The sequence below is a fragment of the Macrosteles quadrilineatus genome, unplaced genomic scaffold, assembly GCF_028750875.1.
Source record: "Macrosteles quadrilineatus isolate MER2022 unplaced genomic scaffold, UCM_ALF_1.0 Scaffold_6__1_contigs__length_79288215, whole genome shotgun sequence".
Taxonomy (NCBI): Eukaryota; Metazoa; Arthropoda; class Insecta; order Hemiptera; family Cicadellidae; genus Macrosteles; species Macrosteles quadrilineatus.
The window spans coordinates 43,598,817-43,619,401 of record NW_026542599.1 but is presented as its reverse complement, the minus strand read 5'-3'; the positions used below and the strand labels follow the sequence as shown (position 1 = coordinate 43,619,401).

Genomic DNA, 20,585 nt, shown 5'->3' with positions numbered 1-20,585 from the left:
CCCCGTGAACGCGGGAAATGTTATCAATTTTACTGTTACCGCAGGAAGATGTTTACGAATTCGTCATTTTGTTGTAACCAGGGAAGACATTCATAATTTTCCTGTGACGGCAGACTAAAACAAATTTATCCTGACGGACTTTTAAAATTCCCGCATAGCTCCTAGTTTCCCTGGTAAAATAAATTTACACATAGTTCTCGGTTTTACCCAAAATTTTTTATCTGTGGCCACCCTGTGTTGCACTTTAAGCTCAAAAAGTTTGTCATTTATAATAATCACAACCGTCTTTTTTTTGTTTCTAAGCTATCAATATTTATCACTCTCTTACATTATGTTCCAAAACCATAATTTTTAGCAAATTTTTTTTCTTGGCAAATATGGAAGAAATCACATATATTATCACACTTTGAAATTATATCATGTCTCATGCACTCCATTACCGACTCAAGTAAAGAGAAATGTTCTAAAGGTCAAACTTAAAAAGTGTTGAAAAGATAGTAAAAAATTCTGTCAAAATGTTGACTTGAAGCTGCTTTCGGCATCAAGGGAGGGGAGGATGGGACTTAGACAGATCCGAGGGGAATCAAAGACCACAAGGTAATATGCAAGAGAATAATATATTTCCCGAAATTACATTGAGTGCCACAACCACCTTCTCCTGGTAACCGACTACGCTAACACAAGCTCGGTTTGACTCAACTCCGATTTGTCTAGGTACCTCCCGTCCTTTCAGCCCGTCTTCTGACAGAATTTTTTATGAAAAAGAATTGAAAAAAAATTATAAAAATGGAAAGAGAAATAGAGATCAGAAGTATGATAACGAGCAACTTACATATATTGGCTCCGTAGTGCTTCGTTGAAATGCAAAACCGGTTAACAGAAAATGACGAGGTGAAAGAATGAAGAAAGTACCCAGAGCAAATTCACAAACAGACGTAATCATATTGGAAGCTCAGTTGAACTCACCGTCAATAACAATAAATAACGTAATTTAAATAACAACATTGATAATACATGTAAAATTACACTAGATAAACTTATAATATGTGTCATGGTACTAAAAGCTTTGGCTAAGATTAAAGAAACCTAAATAAACCTATACCTTATAAAGGGTAACAATGAATTCAAGCAAAGAATAACTCGGAATGCAATAATACATAGCTTAAGGAAAAGTAGAAAATAAATGCTTTTTTAAATAAATGCAAGGCTTTGGATGAATATTAATGTTTACCTTCTGGCGTTTTATTTGCAGCAAATTTTTGACATGCTTTGTCAACACAGTGACATCTTCAGGCATCCACTATATGGCTTCCTCATAACAATTCACGCAATAGGAACGCCAGAAGGTAAACATAAATAATCATTAATACTTGACTTCCAGTATTCCAATGTTTCGGATATCTAGAATACATGATTTTATTTATTAATGTGATGAAAAATATTTATTTGTTAACTTTGATCAAACATATAAATCCCGGAACCACATTCATTGAACAATATTAAATTCTTGTCTATCGGATCCAACGAATTTCACATAAATAGTAGACAACTAGTGAGTGCTAAAAAACCAACACTGTGAGATATCATTGTAAACATTCAGTGAACACTCTACTATCCAAAATAATACTGAGCGGAGGGATGTTAAATTACTTGTAAAATATACTTGCAAAATAGGACTTTTGTAAATTTAAAATATTAAAAGAATACGACGGAACTTTTTTTTTTATTTTTCAAACAAACTAGTTGGAAATAAGTATAAACTTACAATACTCTGTGGGGAAACAGTTGGATTAAACTATATCTAACTCTCAATAAAATTAAATAAAAAAAAAGAGATAAAAGTGTGAAATGTTGTTAATAGTGCCACATTTAACATACAATACTCTGAAACACTGAAAATTAATAGCACAAGGAAACACTTTAGCATGCTAGGTATTTATGCTAAACTTGGATAAAATTTGATATTTCGTTGTTAATTCTTGTAGCCCAATTTGTTATTACAACTTTTTTCCAACTAATTATGAATTTGAAGAAAAAGGGAAAGATTTTGAAAATTATTATCAATTTCTTCCGCAACATTTGAACGGCAATGTAAAACCAAAGTTATTTTAACAGAAAAAGAAAAAAAAACAATTGCATGTAGTTTGTCTAAGACAAAAAATTATAAAACTTTCCTATAAGATCAGTGGTTCAAATTCTGATATTAAAAATTATACATTGCATCAGGATGGTTACAATCACAACAACACATCTAGAATACATAGTATCAGGAACAATAAAATTATAATACAATAACTTACGATGACTAATACGGACATCATATTAAAATAAATATCTGTTAATACCCTGGCAAAACAAGTTCAATAAATAATACTATTGGGTGGGAAAGTAAATAGCACTGTGCAAAAAAAAGTAAAAAGTAAAAAAAAAATTACTGAGGTTAAGAACCTCAATTTGTTTTAAAAATGTGATGATAAGTTAACTTGTAGCTTGGAAGACGTCTGATAAAATATTTCAATTAAATTATTGTAGAGCACACAGTATGCAAATTCTGAAGTAGAGGATCCTGTATCAATATAAGTTATCAATATACCAATAGCTACAGTATCAAAGTAAAGCTATTGATTCAAGTTGAAAATAATTTTCAATCATATTAAAATAGTTTCACCTGCTTTTAAAAAAATATTGCTGTCTGCAGGTGGCTCCTTAAAAAAGTGATTGTCAATCAAAATTTTCTTGAAATCAGTATTTCAGTAAATGTGGTCAAAAAGTTAGATAGTGAAAATAGTTTTTTACAAAGTTTAACTTATAGATAGTATGGAAAAACTTATGTTTCTTTTTTTTAAAGCATCAAACAGTAGAAATTTATAACAGTTTTAAAAGAGGTAAAAAGTAATTAATAGTTTTTTATGTAAATTTAATTTGAATATTACAGTAAACTAATCCTAATGACATAATAATACCATTGTAAATGGAGATAACTGAAAATACATAGGTAAGGAGAAATATTTTAAGAACACGGTTGATACATTTTACACTGAAAATTATAAAATTCAGGTAAGCGAGGCGAACATAGCAAATATAAAGGCAAATATAAGTTCATTATGATCAAATAAAATAGGTACTTACTTACATAAGAATAAAAGTAAACAAATCAAATTACAATTTTTCCATGTTAAAAGATAAATCTTTATGGACATACTTTTTTTCAAATCTCAAATTAAAATATTAGATTACAATGCAGCTTCATTTTTTTAAGATAAAAATTTATTCCCCATTACCCAAACAGATGCTATTGAGTGTTTGCTAATCTATGCACAACAGCAAATGACTTTTCTAATTTTGAGCATGTTAACAAAATATGAATCTAATACTAGTGTCACAAAACAACAAACGTAACAAGCGGTCAAGTTTATGTTCCTTTTGTTTTTTACATCCTACTTGAGCTTTAATATGTTTATTTTGACTTTTTTATTGTGACAAACTAACATCAGATAGAAAATACAATTGCCGCTTAAGCTGTGACTATAGTGATAAAATAACAGCTGTGATAAAATTGTGAATTTTGGTATTACACAAAACACAAGTGGTTAAGGAAATGCTTTGGTAAAAACACCCTTTGAAAACCTTAAATAAATTATTGCATTCCCTTTACCATCAGCGGATTAGAGAGGGTTTTGTAATGGTGGATGAGTCAGATAGTAACAAGACCAGGGTTTGTACCGTTTCCTTTCATTACGTAAAAAATGTCATTGTCACGTAGAAAACACACAAAATTAAAATAAATAAAATATAAAAATTCCTATCCTCTTAAATAGCATTACTGAGACAGATATTTTTCCATACATACTCTACAAGAGTGTGTAGAGTATGTATAGAAAAATATCTGTCATCTGTCACAATATTGTTTTAATTCATGGACTTGTATTTTGGGTGAAGTTTAAGTTTAAAGTTCAGTTTAAGTTTTGTTGCCAGTTGCAACTGATTTACAATTGTGAAATAAATCTTCTTGAATTTGATTATAAATGTTTTTTTTTCTCCTCCACCAAAACTACCCCTCCCCACCGCCTTTAATCGCCCAGTTTAGAAGCTCTCAGACTTGAGTATGTTCGCCCCACCCTCCAGTACATCGTTGTAATACTCGCCCTGATGTTGTGTTGTACTCTCCTCATTACTCACCTGACTATGGCTGACAGAGTCGGGTATTGGCAGCGGTTTGGCAACTCCGATCCTCACCGCTCCCTTCGCAGCACCCTTCAAAGCCTGCACGGCCTGGTCTAGTGAGGCGTGGTCGAGCGACACGTCGTTGACGGACAACAGACGATCACCGGGGATTAGTCGGCCGTCCATTTGCGCCACACCGCCCGGCACCAGAGATCGTATTACGATCACCGTCTCGCTCGGGTTCATTGGGTCCTGTGAAAGAAAAGTTTGCTGAATTTGATACAACAAAGTAAGGCTGTAGCAAAGATCATTATAGTTTTATTCAGAATATAGATTATACAGGGTAATATATATTTTTAATGGTGTGTGGATATTGATTACAGATCTAAACATCACTAATTATTGTAATTTGTAATAACCAGCAAACAAAACATAGCTAATTATACTGAAATTCAAAGAAAAATCACAAGAAGTATAATACATAATTCTGTTAATAAAAGACCAGCTAAAGATTGCTCAACTGCACATTGTGTATTATAATTTACTAGCCACCATACCCATGCTTCGCAACGGGAAGAGAACGCTTAAGAGAATATTATTATTCCATAGATCTGCTGTATGTAGATAAACTTTTAGTAATCCACTAAAAGTATTAACTTAAAATATTAACTAGTTACTTTTATTTCCCATACATTATTTTTTGGGAAATAAACCATACAAATTCAATAGATTTTTATAAACATTTTTGAAAAAAGAAAGTCGATGATGTTAATGAAGTTAATGATTTACACACTTAAAAAATAAAACTGCTTATTCACAGACTATCAAAAATTATTTATTAAATTAAAAACATAAACATAACTGTAAAAAATCCTACTTTGACGGTTAATTTTGTATCACAGCTGGTTGGTTGAAATTAGCAACTGTTGTCATAAATTTAGACAATTAATAGTGCTGCACCCTGTTGATACATTTTGTAACCTTTTGATGCTATTGATCATCACAGAATCAAATTGTTTGGTTTAGGCCTACACAGCTGTTAAGATTCTTTAATTCCATTTAAATATGAGTACTCATAAGGTTAACATGGGAAACTCCAGAGCCACTGGGCAGAGCCCTTTTGACAGATCTGCACCAAACTTCACACAAACCACCCTTGAATAATGCTTAATAATGCCTGAAAGTTTCATTACAATCTGTCGAGCGGTTTCAGAGTTCATAACGTTGAAATACAGGGTGTTTTTAAAAGAATGCCGGAATTTTAAACGGTCGTTGCTCGGGGACTATTCAAGATAATTAAATGATTTAAACGTCAAATTGAAGGAAAAAGAACGAAGTTTTTTCCTCATTCTTTGATACAATTTGGAATGATTTAATAAAATTCAGATTTTCATCAACCTTATATGAGCGTAAAACTGGCAAAGTCTGTACGATTAGGGTGATCGGCAGGTTTATCTGATCTCTTAAACGAATCCTTTTAGGCACAAAGACTCTATCTTTTACAGAAAACATCATAAAGTGACCAATTTAGCTTTGTTCAACTGAAGACTTCGTCAGGCAATCGATTTTTTTGGGTTTCTGATGCAGAATTGTCGGATTTCTTCGACTATGGCATTGCTTGTTTTTAGCTGGCCAGGTGAATATCTTTTCAAAACACTACGGTGCTACAAAACTCATTAAACCAGCTTCAAGTTTCTTTATCATCAAGTAGATTTAAATTTATTTTAATTTAGTAATTGATATAAACTCTGCGAACCACAGATTACAATCTGTGCCTTCTGTTGCGCCGTAAACGTCATACTGGCGACTGGCGTCAGGCGTATGAGTCACAATAGCGGCCTACCACCGCGCACCTGTTTTGCTCATGCCAAGGTCAAAATTTCCTCCCTTGCTACACGGGAAACAAAACTTAGTTGTTTTAACTTCAATTTGACGTATAAAATATTTAGTTACCTTGAATAGTACTCAATCAATCATTACTTAAAATCCCGGCATTCTTTTAAAAACACCCTGTATATATATATATATATATATATATATATATATATATACAAACTTCCTCTTTTATAAATATAGATATCTCTGTATTGTTACAGCGAGGGAGGTAAGTATTGTGTTTTTTTTCCATTTATAGGTTTTTAAGGCACTGATTTGGCATTTTTTCCGATGCAGAAGTATAGGAAATTGCTTTTGATAAAACCTAGCTGTTACCCATGTGCTTCACCCCGTTTGACTTCATAAGTATTAATAAAACTATTGATTGGTTAAATTAAGCTGAAATAAACAAAACAGAATACAGTAATACAAACAAATAATCACACTTGATTTTAATGAGGTAATACATTGAAAGAATAACAAACAAATAAGTACAGCTGAGGGATTTTTAACATTAGGTATATTATGGAAAGTTCCCTTTAGAAAGGAATTACGACCGTAAAGGGTCCAATTTATTAAATAAAATAATGGATAGTTTTGTGCAAGGTTTCTCGTCATGACGAACATTTTAAGTATATTGTTTATGGGAGTGTGACTTTTAGTTGTCTAAAAAGTACATGGGTACTTTGTGATTTATATATGGATACCAAATAACACACCATAAACAAGTTACAAGACAATCAAGAATAATTTAAAGTTTTGAGATCAAAATTTTTAGTGTAACAAAAAAAGTGAAAGGTAACACCCTACCACTAAAACTAAAAAATAAGACCTTTCAAAGCTAAACTTTCAAAATACAAGACACAAAAGACTTTCAGTAGCATTAGAATGTTGCCACAGAGATCATAAAAATAATACAATATGACTATAATTTCACAGATAAAAAATCATGCAACAGCAGCATTGTTAATGATCATAGCAAACGGTCATAGTTAAGAAGAAGATAAAAAATCAAACACATTTCTCTTAGCTATCAAAGTCAAATCCAATGAAAATATCATAGGACTTTGAACAAAAATATGTAATGGATGTACCCAAGGTTCCATTTTGGAGATTGTTACTTTTTTTATTCATTTGTTTGAAAATTGAAACGTTAAGTAAAAAATTGTTAAAGAAAGTTTCCTTTAGTAGTAAAAGATCTAAAAAAACAGTCCCAAGAAACAATTTAAAACTTTGTATGAACTATGAAACAAATGAAGATGAAATAATTATGTCATATAATTTAGTCTACATGTCAGTATTAATTTGTAACAATGCCAACTATTTATTTGATAAAAAAAAACATTTTTCACAATAATCGTTGATGCTTTTAACTACAAACCAACAGTACAATTTATAAACATAAACCGAGACATTTCTAAATTAATTCCAAAATTTCATGAAAAACCTTACACAAACACAAACATTCCAGTCTGTAATTAGCTAAATAATACATCACATCACGTTTCTTTACAGCTGTATTTTTCAACGTACATTTCTATCTAACAAACAAAATGTATGAATCTAAAAACTGAAAATTACAAAATACAATTGACCTCATTAACTTTTCTACTTAAACAAACATTTACACATCTTAACACACTTAAACTGCTCTTATAAAAAACATCGGCCACCTAACAATAAGTTGTAAGCTTCAAAACGTTCAAACGCATGCGTTCACCTAGCATGCGCTCCCATCTTATAAGCAAGAGTTCAATACTATTACAATAGCAATAATACGATACCATGCCAATTACGATAAGCCAATCGACTTTACATTCAACACGCAATTTTACTGTAGTCAATTTACCTTTGATCATTTGATGGAATCAGACTTTGAGATCCTTTCAGGAAGAGTACATCAGTGAATACCCGTAGGTTTTTCACTGCACAAGAATCTTTTGTTTGGGAAAACTCTGTAAAATTGATCTCTTGCTTTTAAAATGTGGACAAATTTGTAATACTGAGTTTACGATCAAATCATCAAACTCATATTAACTTTTAAAATTAATTTTAATTATCACTACATTTTGATCTAAATCTTAGGTATGGCTTTCAATTATTTGGATCTCCTGTAGGCTAGTTTGTGTTTAGCCAATTTCCCATAAAGGGAATAAGCTTTTACCTTAGGTCTTCATGTTAAGACCCAGACTCTAAAAATATTGGTTATTCCCACTTTTGACCCTCAAAACATAAACTTTTGCGATTTATTCTTAAATAGTTTTGAGGATCTTAAAAACAAATGATTTAGTATAATATGATATTATTGAGGTGTTGTACACTTAGTGGTTACAAAAAAAATTACCAAAACTTTAAATTAATATTCCTACATTATTCTTAAGGAGAATAATCCAACTGTTGTAGTTTTGATCAAATTTGGCAAATTTATTTCACTGAAAAACACATTATTACTATCTTTCCTATAACAGAAACCCCAAGACCTCATGAAACCTTATTATATTAATTAAGTAGAAAAAATTTTGTATTTAAGGAAATGTTTTTGTGACAATCCAATAAGGCAAATTGAAATTTGCTTGTCTGCAGGTTTGCTAAGGCAGGAATATTTTCTCTAATTTGATTTTCAGGTGAATAAATATAAATGTTTTGAAGACAGAAATAAAATGTTAGGCTTATATTTTGGTAAAATACATAAACAGTATTTTAGAAAGTTGGTGGATTTATATCTAAATGATATTCACACGGATACTATTCATAGCTGACATGAAGCTCCCAAAGTGGAACAGGCTGAGTAAGATGGTCCATTTTTGTAGCTTCTTGTTTATTTATTTATCCAGCAGTTTTTAGCTCTAGCTTTTAGTCTGCTGATTTTCTTTCTTCATTTTATTTTGTTTTGACATAGACAAACCAACTCAAGTAAACTCCTCATCCGACTGTAGATTTTGAAGCTGGTTTTTCGTGTCTAGTTCATGTGCGTCGACACTGATAGCTAGTATAGACTAAACTTTGTTTCTTTTATTTTAGGGTTATTTTTATGATTTGTGCTTACTGCTTGGTTATATAACTAGGAGACCAGATATAGGTTGTATTTGGAAGGTTTTAAATGACTGAAATAACAAGAAACAAATTGTAAACAAAACACGAACTCTACAGTGCAAAAAACAGAACTAACAATAAAATTGGCTTCATCTGTTCCATAAGGATGAGAAATCTACTAGTTTTTTTGCTTTGTTTTATGTTTTATCTATGGTTTTGACCCTTAAGGTCTCTTTTATTGGTTCAATTTTCCATTCATAGTTTTCATGTAAGTAGTCTATTTTTTATGTTGGCCATTTTTAGGGGTTTTTAAAAATGTTATATCAGTTTTTGTTAAGACTTAATAGCCTATATTATGTGATAACGATAACATAATAGTTTTTAATTACATAGTATTTTGTTTCAGTTAATTAAAGTTAAATTTTCAATTTAAGTTTATAAACCACAATTTAAAATCTACTCACTGTCGCCATATTACTTAATTACTGCAGTACATAGTATTTCTCTCTTGCTTTTTTCACATATAGTTTTAGGTTTTTAACTCATTTATACAACCAAGTTCAATAAATTGCTTTTATTTCGCTTAAGGTACAAGAGTAAAGTGAAATGCTCCACGTACATAGAGAAGAAACACAACAAGTTAGAAAGACTTGCCCAAGTTCTCCAAAAATCTAGTTTCATTCTTGTATTTTATTGACATGTAAATCTTTAATACCATATAACACTAATTAACAAATTCAACGCTCTTTTTTAGTATTTTATTTTATTCTAAATCTAAATGAATTTTATATTAACCCTTCATTAGTGTCTTTGATTTTAAAACACGTTCAGTGACACAGAGCTTTTTTTCAGGGTGTTGAAACATTAGACAAATGTTTTTTTTTTGTTTTACATTAATACAAAAATGTATTTATAACATGTAAAATCAATAAAACTGTACATAAAATCATTGAAAACTCTTACTTTATTACGTACTCTTACGTATTTATAAAAATATAGCAAACAAAAACAACAGCACCATTGGTGACACACAGAGCTACACTCTCTCTGGGAATCCACCAAGCAATCGGTGACTGGAGGAGTCAGGCTCCGTGCTATGTGACTCGGGTTTCAAATGATTAATAGGAGTTTTGCGGGGGAGGTGTGAGATAAAAAAAATTTCAAACCGAAAAAAAGTGAAAACTATGTGATGTCACCCATGTACAGTTAAAGATATTAAATATTCTACTCATTGTCACTTGTTTAATTTGTCATTGCCATTAAACAAGACTTGTGCTCTGCGACACCAGACCTGACGTAGACAGTATTGTTGCTGTCTTCTGGTTAGAAAACTAATGCCTAAAAACCTCCTAGACACTGATCACACCTAACATTCTGTTGCAATGGCAATATTGGCGGGGTGGTTCAAAGCTTGTTTCTCAGGCAATGCAACATGTCAGGGACAATTTTCAGCTGTTGTTATATTCATCACCATCATAGTGTTAAGGAAAGGTTTTGTTCTGTGTCTCACATTCTCTAATATTATCACTTTATGGGGCTAAAAGACTTACTACTCTGTTTACAGAATAATCATGTTTGAGTTGTTTGGCTACAGATATCGCTCAGTCAGTATTTCTGCTCAACTCCAACAAGGGATTAATAATTTAATTTACAAGGTTTCAAAAAGTTGTCAAAGTTTAAAAACTAGATTTTTGAAGTACTTGGTGCATTAACATTCAAAGTTTAACAAGCACAGTTCAACACTTAAGACTAGATGATATGGCAGATATCAAAATACTGGAAATAACTAGGATTCTTTTTTATCTAAATTCAATTTAAAATATTTAATAATACAATATTCACAATAATTAAGTAACAAATTCTTAACATAATCCAATGTTTTTTATGTAACGTTTTCCCAAAAGCTTGCTACGAAATATTAAATTGTAATTGCAACGCAAAAGCACTGTAGCCTTCCAAAATCATAAACATCGGTCCATTCATGGAATAGACAAACATGTAGAAGAGGTACAAAAAATTAACAAAATAAAAATTGCATTCGGAGTTAAAATCTTACATAAGAATGATTTTTTTTTATGCTTAGCCTAATAGTTAAAAGAAAGCGTAGTTCAATCCAGAATTTTACATTTTATACTATATTAAGTATTACGAGCTATGGTTACATTCAGAGAAGTTTCAACAGCTTACTCCACCAACAGTAAAAGATCAACAACAAGATTTCTAGTATCTAACAACACTTGACAGAATCAACACTCAGAAATAAAATTCAAGAGATTCAGATGAATCTTGGTCTCGGGAGGTGAACACACTTTGCATTGGTGAAGATAGTGTTTTAAGAGGCAAACTAATTCGAACTTCAGTTAAATTTTAGTTTGCACCCTGAGATGGATGGAATATATCCTAAATGTTGGCCACTATCTTCAGCAATCCAACGACACGTCATCTACCAAAGATCAAGATGGCCTCCACAGCCTACGGAGGCCTACCATCAAGATAAAAGATCAATTTGACATCTTTAACACATTCGCTGCTGAAAACCTTTAAACAGGCGCTCGCCAATGGCGGCGAGGCCCGGGCGGAGCCCCGACGCGCTAACTGAATCAGCGATCGCTATTGGTATTGAAATATCTCAGTAAGACGAATCACAAAAGAGCAGTGGTGATTGTTCTGCGTTACTCCGAAAGTGGACGTAGTTCACTGAAACACCCAAAGGTAGCAGCACTGCCTGGATCAATAACCAGAGTCTTTGTAATACGGCTCGAACTGAGAAAATCCCCGAAAACGGGACAAAAGCATTGCCAGACGGGATTTTACGGGAAATCTTTGTACCAACCTACACCAGAATAAAGCTCGCATTATAAGCTACAGGCTGGTAAAGATTACAACGTTCCCCCGACAATGGCTGAACCACACTGATCCGGCAAACAATGCAATGCGCGCTCCCCCACCGGTGGACCCCCCGCTCCTCAGCTGAGACGCGCGGGGTCCACCGGTGGACCCGCCGCATCGAATGTGTTAAAAAATAACTCAAAACAACAATTAACTAGAAAATAAAAATGATAACAGTTTAATTTGTTTTTGTTTTTTATAGATTAGTTTACCAAAAATTAATATGTTTTTTAGAAAGTGTAAGTTAGTGTTATTTTCTAAAGTCATTCAAGTTATGTTTTTATTTTTGGAAATCTAAAACGTAATACATTTACATTGTTTTTGGTTTTCAACAACTATTTGAATTAAATGTTATTATAAAAAAGCTAAATCTTGTGTTTTAACCAAGTTATCTTTAAGATTATATAAAACTTTATCAAAGCTATGCTCGTATACGTGGCTATGGCAGTAATACATTTTCATACAAATTTACTAGTTCAAACATATAACCGCATAAAAAAAGCCATTATAAATGTGTACCAAAATTTATAAATAAACTATTAACTATTATTAAGTAGGCCCACAAACTTTTGATTTATTTTACTAACTCTAATCAAACAAAATTTACATTCATAACAATTATTTCCTAATTACTATTTCTGCTTGTATTATTATACAATAGATCGATGTGGTTTGTAAGGGAATTGTCATTTGTTACTGAAAAAAAAACTATTTGTTTTTATTAATATAATCATAATATTACATAAAAATAATTAATATTTTTAAGAATCAAGAGGTAAAACTTGAAATATACAATTGGTTGTTTTAACATTTATTTAAAAACCTAGGACACAAGTTTTTTTTACATAAAAAAGCACGAGGTCAGTTATGCGATAAATGTAACCATTCATACTTGGGTGCCGAAAAAAAAAAAATAAATAAATATCACAGCAAAGTATATAACACTCTCATCTATAACTTTTAAATTCAATCCAATAATAAAATTAGGGCCATAATAAAACATGCAAATATTCTTAAAAATTGCCTATTTAACTACTAATACTGATAGTTGAATGTAGGTTCATTGAAAAAAATCAATACTGCAGCGGTAATAATTGTTATAAACATAAATATATACATGAGTATATAAATCAATATCATAGTAAAAAAGGTGGTTATTTTCTATTAAAAAAGTATAAACATAGTTGTCAAAAGGATTATTTATTGACAATATGATTGAGTAGACAGCCCACCTCATGGATCTTTTAAAAACAGCAAATTGACAGATGGGATCTATGAAACTACAGTAGAACCTCGATTAACCCGGGCGGATCGAACTTGGTCAATAGATGCCTCTTAAAATTATGTTACATAAACTAAAAAATCTGAGTGTGAGTGACTAAGGACTTCCTGACAATTTAAATATTATATTTAATATTTATATATGTTTCTTACCCAGGAACAATGCTCTAAAATATAGGTAGAGGGCTCCGGGACACCCTGTGTAGTATAAGGTGTTTTTATGGGTTTGTTATACATGTTTATGGCGTGTCAAATTAACTGTGGTTTTCAGTTATCCCTGGTCTCCCTCCCCTTCATTCATGCGGGGTGCATAATCGAGGCTCTACTGTACTGTATATCAGAGGGTCTAAAAAAATCGGTGATACAGTCTGCCTGAATAGGCAATTGTTTTCTGATTAGTGACTTTTCAATGCACAAAGACAACCTGGATAGATATTATATTTCCAATTCCCTTTTCAATGAGTTGTCTACTCAAGTAAATAAATGGATAAAGTACTATTGACTTTTAGATACTGAAATAGACATCCCATCTATAAAGACTAGATAGAGCCTCTTCATAAAAAAAGGACATAGTTCAATGATGAACCACTCACAGACTGTGCTAATCTGAAGTTCTTTTTAACCCTTGGTGTTTTTACAAAGAGATTGTCGATGTGACAGAGAGTTCAGTAATAATTTAATAATATAATTCATTACTAGGGCTTTAAGCTTATAGTCACTCCATTTGATGACACTAGCTGTGGAGTTTAACAAATAATGAGTATGGGTTAAAAAATAACTTCTTGACATTGATGGATTAACAGCGTGCAATGGAATGTCTAGTTCTATCCAAAGTCAAGATTCAACACAACAATATATCCACCACCAGCACCAGTTAGATGTAGAAGTGGTAGGTGCACCGACATACCTGGTAATCGAGTATAGAGAAGCCCAGACCGCGCTCTCCCTTGACCAGCTCGATGATGTGCGGCTCGCTGCTCCACATAGCGAGGCCTGTGAGAGGCTCCAGCGAACGGCTCTTGAGCTTGCTAAGACTGGGCTCAGTGGTGGCTGTGGTGGTGGACGCCAATGAGCCGTCCGATTTGGCTTTGACGAGCCTCTCCATAGCAGGGATTAGGTTCTGCAAACTACCACCGAGAAGACTCTGCAAACATGCGATGAGTTGACAAGTTTTCACACACTTTGATGAGTGGAGAGTTTTCACAAGAGATATTCAATATGCCGTGTTCGTATAGTTGACTCTCGATAATTCAAAGCTAGTGGGACCGAAAGGTCAATGGTATATTGGAAATATGTCAAACTACCACAAAAGACTGATAAGTCCTTAATATCAGTGTCGTGTTGTGTAATTTATTATGTATCTGTGAGTGATGACTGTGAATTCAGTTCTCCGTTAAGCTAAGCGAGCTAGTTAAAATCTGACACCAGTGTTGTGTTCTTTAATTCATTTACTAATATATTCAATCCCACTCATACACAACAATTGGTCTCGCCATCATGGCAAAAAAGATATGGGGGAAAATTGACACTCCTGTTAAGTATGCAACATATTCTCAGATAAGAATTCTTTGGGGAGGATTCTTACATATTAAAATACATTGCCAGTAGACAGATTTGTATAAAGAAAAGTGTCTGGAATAGGAAAAAAACAGCTTTTCTTTGTCAAATTTTCAATTGAGATAGCTGAAATCTATATTTCTAATGGGTCATAAGGCTTTTCTGCAAAATGTGATGGATTAAATAATCGTTGTTCCTTTTTACTCACCCTAGCAGCAAAGGCAGCCTTGTCTTGGGACGTATCAATGAGGCGGTAAGGTGTAGAGTCCGGAGACCTTCGAGCACAGACCATCCTCACATTCACCGGGAGATCCTTCAAGATGGAAACAACCTCGATGTGGTTCATCCCCAGCAGACGGTGTCCATTGACCTATCAAACACACAGCTTGAGGCCTGACAAAACCGTAACTTGAATGGTAAAAGGAATATCTTAGGTTTGATTTTAGCGAATTTCCCTATAGGGAAGTAGCTATTACCGTAGGTGGCACGGTAAGACCTAGACCAGGGACCGATTTACTTTTTCATTTTGATGTCCCCAGAGGCCAAAAACACCATTCGTTCAAATTTTTATATATGTATATATATATATATATATATATATATATATATATATATATATATATATATATATATATATATAGACTTATATTGTTAGAGCCAGACTTAATTTAATTTAATTTCTGAAATCCCAGAGACATTTTAATTTATCCTTTTTCATTCCTGTTGCAACATCACCAACCATAACCACCCTCATTCAGGTTCCATACATTTAAATTTCCCGCCTATCCCTACTACAAGAAGAAGAAGTAGTGAAGGAAAAATCAGCAGCAAGATGGCCATCTACAGAGAAGTCAACCCAAACATGTGAGGTATCTTATTTTAACCATTTTCCTATTTTTTCTACCTTAAAATTTCTATTTCCTAGTTTACATCCACTGCTTTCATATATATATATACGTCCGTGAACGCGATAACTTGAGTAATTTTTGTCCGATTTTGATGAAATTTGGTTTAAAGGTGTAAAGCGGGATAAACTTGAATGAGTTCGCGAACCAGCACGATCGGACCATGGGAACGGGGCTTTATGGGGGGTTTTATGGGGTAAAAATTGGGTTTTCTCACTTTTGACCCTCAAAACACAAAATTTCCCGATTTCTCTTTAGATCTTTTTATAGAGCTTAAAAAAACAAATAATTTAGTATATAAAAGTATTTTTGTTCGATTATTAGTAACGAACGGAGAAAATTAAAAAAATTGTAAATTTAAAATTCCCATGTTATTCTTATGGAGAATATTGTCAATTGTTGTAGTTTGCTTGTTTATGGACACATTTTTATCAAACTTGGCAAATTTATTTATTTTGTACTAAGCTATCAATATTTTACTCAAAAACACACTTTATTAGTTTCCTTGTAGCAGCAAACCTAGGTACTCGTTAAACCTAATGTTATTAAAATATATTTAACTGAAAATCAATTCAGACAAATGGAAATTCGCTTAGTCGGCAGGTTTGCTGCGGCGGGGGTATTGTTTTAAATATCAAGAGCAGGTTTATACAGTGAGTCTTATATTGATAAGACTCACTGTATAAACCTGCTGACGTAACATCATGTGTTGTATATTTTTGTGTAAATAAATGAAAGAAATGTAAATAAATGTCCAATCCCGGGTCTTGTTACTATCTAACATTGACATTTTGCATTATTAGTAAAGACAAATAAATGATTTATTTTCATATAAACATTTACAATTGAACCAGCAAAAATGGGTAAACAGGTGAAATTGTCTCAATTTCAATTTACACAACTTCAAACTACATAAAATAAGGTTTACAAAAGCAAAGGTACAAAGGAATTACAAATAAATACTGTAGGACTGTAGGTAAGAAATGATCATAAATTGATATAGCTTAGTGGCTAATGGAATCTGGGTCTAGATACAATATTGGGATTGGACCAGACACCTTCAACTTTGAAGGGGAGCTTTATTATCACTCGGCTACCCAGACCAGGTCAGTAGAGTATAGTGGCATCAATTTACCTCTAGCAGTTCATCCCCACTCTTCAGTTGGCCGTTCTGTCCAACAGGCCCCTCAGGTAGGATGGACCTGATGTAGTGATGAGGTCTCACCTCCTGGCCATCCTCCACATCTACAGTACCCTCTAGGCTAATCCCCAGACCTCCTCCTTCACCAAACTTGCACAGCTGTCCTACCTATAACACACCACACTCATCTCAGCTCAGCTTGGGCTATTTTTGTTAGTAATTTCTTCCTTAATTTTCAACTAATAAATGATTTTGTATTTATCAGATGTCGTTTAAGGGTTAAGCTACTTTAGACAGGTGAGGGAACGTACAGTACATGGCAAGAAAATGACAAGGATGGGAAACAATATGGACAAATTCAGAAAAGGCTACACTCAACAGGACACAGAGAGTTAACTGCCAGAAATACTTTTGCTTGAGAGTACAAACGGACAGGCACTTTAAGCAGAATGTCAAAAAAGGTTGTTGAGAACTAGTACACATAGCAAACAAAGATCACAATATTGTGGCATGTGAATGGCAGTCAATAAATAAAAATATAGTCAACTCTAGTAATATGAAGGAATTTATGTTTGTGCAAATCAAATTGTACCAACAAATTGTGGCGTGTAAATGGACCTTCACACCATTAGGTCAGAAAAGGTAATGATTTCACCCAACACTCACCACTATGTCAACGTCAGGTCCTAAGATCTTGTTCCACTTGGCTTTGATGGCAGCCTCCACTGTTGGCTTGAGAGGACCATCATAATCTTCATCTATCAGCAGCTCTATGTCTTCTACATTGATCTGTGTGACAACATGATAAAAAATTACTTGATTAATTATGCCATTTTATGCAAATTCATGTCTTGAAATGATTTTCAGTTTTATTGTTTATGCAGAAACAACAAAAATTTGTTTGGTACAACATTGCAAAATGGTGAGAAAAAACGTTTGAACTATAAAAATTGTCTAGGAGAAGCTAGGAAAAACGTCTATACCTGACCCTAGTGCGTTAAGTAAGTACCGAAAAGCAGCCGTATTTGGCAACTGAATTCGACAGCTGAATGACATGTCATGTGACTTAGCTAAAGAATTAATTTTCCTAGGTGCACTCTCAGAACTTGTCTTTCAAAAACTAAAAAATTCTGAAATCTAATAGGGGGTGTGTGTTGAACCTGTGTTCCAATGTAGGCCTATACTTAAAATATAATTGTTGTGTTGTCTGGTGATCCAGTGGCTCAGTGGGCAACACAAAGTCAATGATGTTGCATGTGCGTGTCTTTGTACTTGTGCTGCCACTTAAAATTCATCAGTAAAGTTTAGTCTTGTACTAGACCAGCTCACCTGTTGCTTTGCTTAACACGATCCACACACAGGCATTTGAGGGATCGTCTACTACCATTACTAACAAACAGAAAGATTGTATGTTGCTGCTCACCTCATGATTTGCTGCCTCAGCCAACACGGCTGAGTCTATGGTGGTCTGTGACTCGGCTTCCGGCTCCACCTCCACTTCTGCTGATTCTCCATCCTATTATTGAAAATTAAAATTAAAATCTATGTACATCACACATCTTATTTCTTAAAGAAATATCAATAAAAAAATTATTAATTATCAACTGTTACATCTCAGTTGTACAAAACAATTTCTCAGTTTTCGTATTTAATGTTAATGTTTGTTAAATTATGTAATTTCATAAAAATGTTCGATTAGCTTTATTTGATTATAAATGGTTCAAGAACTCAATGGACTCCATGAACCTTATCTTTATTTAGACTAATCAAATACATATTTACATACATATATAGGGACCATGGCGAAATCAGTAATATCTTCCTAAGTCAGGGTGAGTTGTAAAACCCGTCTATGACCCTAACCAAATCGGGAACATCTTCCTACATCATGATGAAATTTAGAATCAATACTAGGGATGGTCAAGTCTCGAAATTTCGGGAAATTTTCGGGAAATTTTAAATCTCGTTACACGAGACGAGATTTCTTTTTGGCCGAGATTTTGATCGAGACGAGAATTAAAAAAAAAAAAAAAAAAAATTAAAAACGCCTGCAGAAAGTCAATGCAATACCCGCAATACAGGAGAGTGCTGTAGTTGCGTTTCCTTTGCGAAGGCGTTATTATTTAATTAATTCTTTAAATGTAAATATTACTTTTATCATTTTAATAATATTACTTTAATAACATTTGAGAAGTTTTGTTAAGTGCAAGCAGTGTGAGGAATGCTTTATTACTATAAAAAGTCAAAACAAGTAACTATTTTATAAAAATTCAAATTGCTTTTATTTTATGATTTATTTTATTTTAGGATAAGTTGAACTCTATCCTAACTGATATCACTATGTTTCCTAATCGTAGGCATTTTTAATAAGTTAGGCGTGATTAATAAAAAAATGTTATGCTGATGTTTTTTAATAAAAGATCGTAAATATTCTTGCCTATTATCATTATTTTTGTATTTAAACAGTCATTTAACAATGTTACAAAATCAGGTAAAAATTTTGAACGTGCATTTCCCGTTGTGTATGAGAAGGGAAATCCCGTCTCGATCTCGTCTCGAAATATTATGAGAAATAAAAAATCTCGTCTCGTCTCGTCTCGAACTAAAAATCCAATCTCGTCCATCCCTAAATCAATACTTTGGGGGATCTTGGAAAATCTGTGAACATCACCGCTGATTATAATAAAATTTAAATCATGCATCTTCGCAGACACTTTCTGCATCCTAAAAGTAAAAGCCCAGGTCAGCATGGCTAAAAGAATCTAACCGGTTACAACTATGACCCGATCCGATTATGCCCTAAATGTTATTTCCGGTCCAAACCGAGCCCTGAGGTCATCTTTTAGCCCAACTCGACCCGAAAATATTGGAGACCCACAGACCCCTCTCAACCCTATCTAATATTCATTTATTTATTTAAAGACATTACACTACAATTTGGTAAAGATGTAATCGAGTGTTTCAATGTTTTTTGTGGTGATAGGTATTTGACAATTTTGACCATCTAATAAGATTTAAAAATTGAGCAATAATACTTGAAATCTCTAACAGTAGGTGAAATATATTTTCCGAAACTAAATGTAACTTAACCTAAATTATAGGATAAAAGAGTGTCATGCTCACCATACTAAGCTGGTACTTGGGTAGCGACATGGCAGAGGGTGAATTAGGAGTGGGTGGCTTCAGCTGCTGATTAGCGATGGCCTGCTGCAACTGCTCAAACTTGGGACCTCTCAGATACCTCTCCAATGTCAACCTCACACTCTGTCCAGTGGCCCTTAGCAAGTCTACAGCCTCAAAGTTGGAGTAGCCTTGTAGAGACTTGCCATCCACCTGTCACATACCATCAGTGTTACCAACATTATGTGTTGCTCAAACTTGGGACCTCTCAGATACCTCTCCAATGTCAACCTCACACTCTGTCCAGTGGCCCTTAGCAAGTCTACAGCCTCAAAGTTGGAGTAGCCTTGTAGAGACTTGCCATCCACCTGTCACATACCATCAGTGTTACCAACATTATGTGTTGCTCAAACTTGGGACCTCTCAGATACCTCTCCAATGTCAACCTCACACTCTGTCCAGTGGCCCTTAGCAAGTCTACAGCCTCAAAGTTGGAGTAGCCTTGTAGAGACTTGCCATCCACCTGTCACATACCATCAGTGTTACCAACATTATGTGTTGCTCAAACTTGGGACCTCTCAGATACCTCTCCAATGTCAACCTCACACTCTGTCCAGTGG

General features: G+C 33.4%; 1 protein-coding gene across 7 annotated transcripts in view; it reads right to left on the bottom strand.

The window, feature by feature from the left end:
- The window catches only part of LOC128996278 (multiple PDZ domain protein-like), a 318,908-nt gene extending 298,516 nt beyond the window's left edge, over positions 1–20,392 (bottom strand). For 2 of the 7 annotated variants that reach the window (XM_054421490.1, XM_054421489.1), the window contains exons 1-7: positions 19,969–20,392; positions 18,269–18,361; positions 17,512–17,634; positions 16,840–17,013; positions 15,008–15,169; positions 14,150–14,386; positions 4,180–4,416 (exon numbers count right to left, since the gene is read on the bottom strand). In XM_054421490.1, coding sequence (XP_054277465.1) covers positions 4,180–4,416; positions 14,150–14,386; positions 15,008–15,169; positions 16,840–17,013; positions 17,512–17,634; positions 18,269–18,361; positions 19,969–19,998 — 1,056 coding nt within the window. In that variant the 5' untranslated portion in view covers positions 19,999–20,392. The remainder of the gene's footprint in view (positions 1–4,179; positions 4,417–14,149; positions 14,387–15,007; positions 15,170–16,839; positions 17,014–17,511; positions 17,635–18,268; positions 18,362–19,968) is intronic. The other 5 variants (XM_054421486.1, XM_054421487.1, XM_054421484.1 and 2 more) reach the window with 4 other exon arrangements.
- Positions 20,393–20,585: the final 193 nt, after the last annotated feature.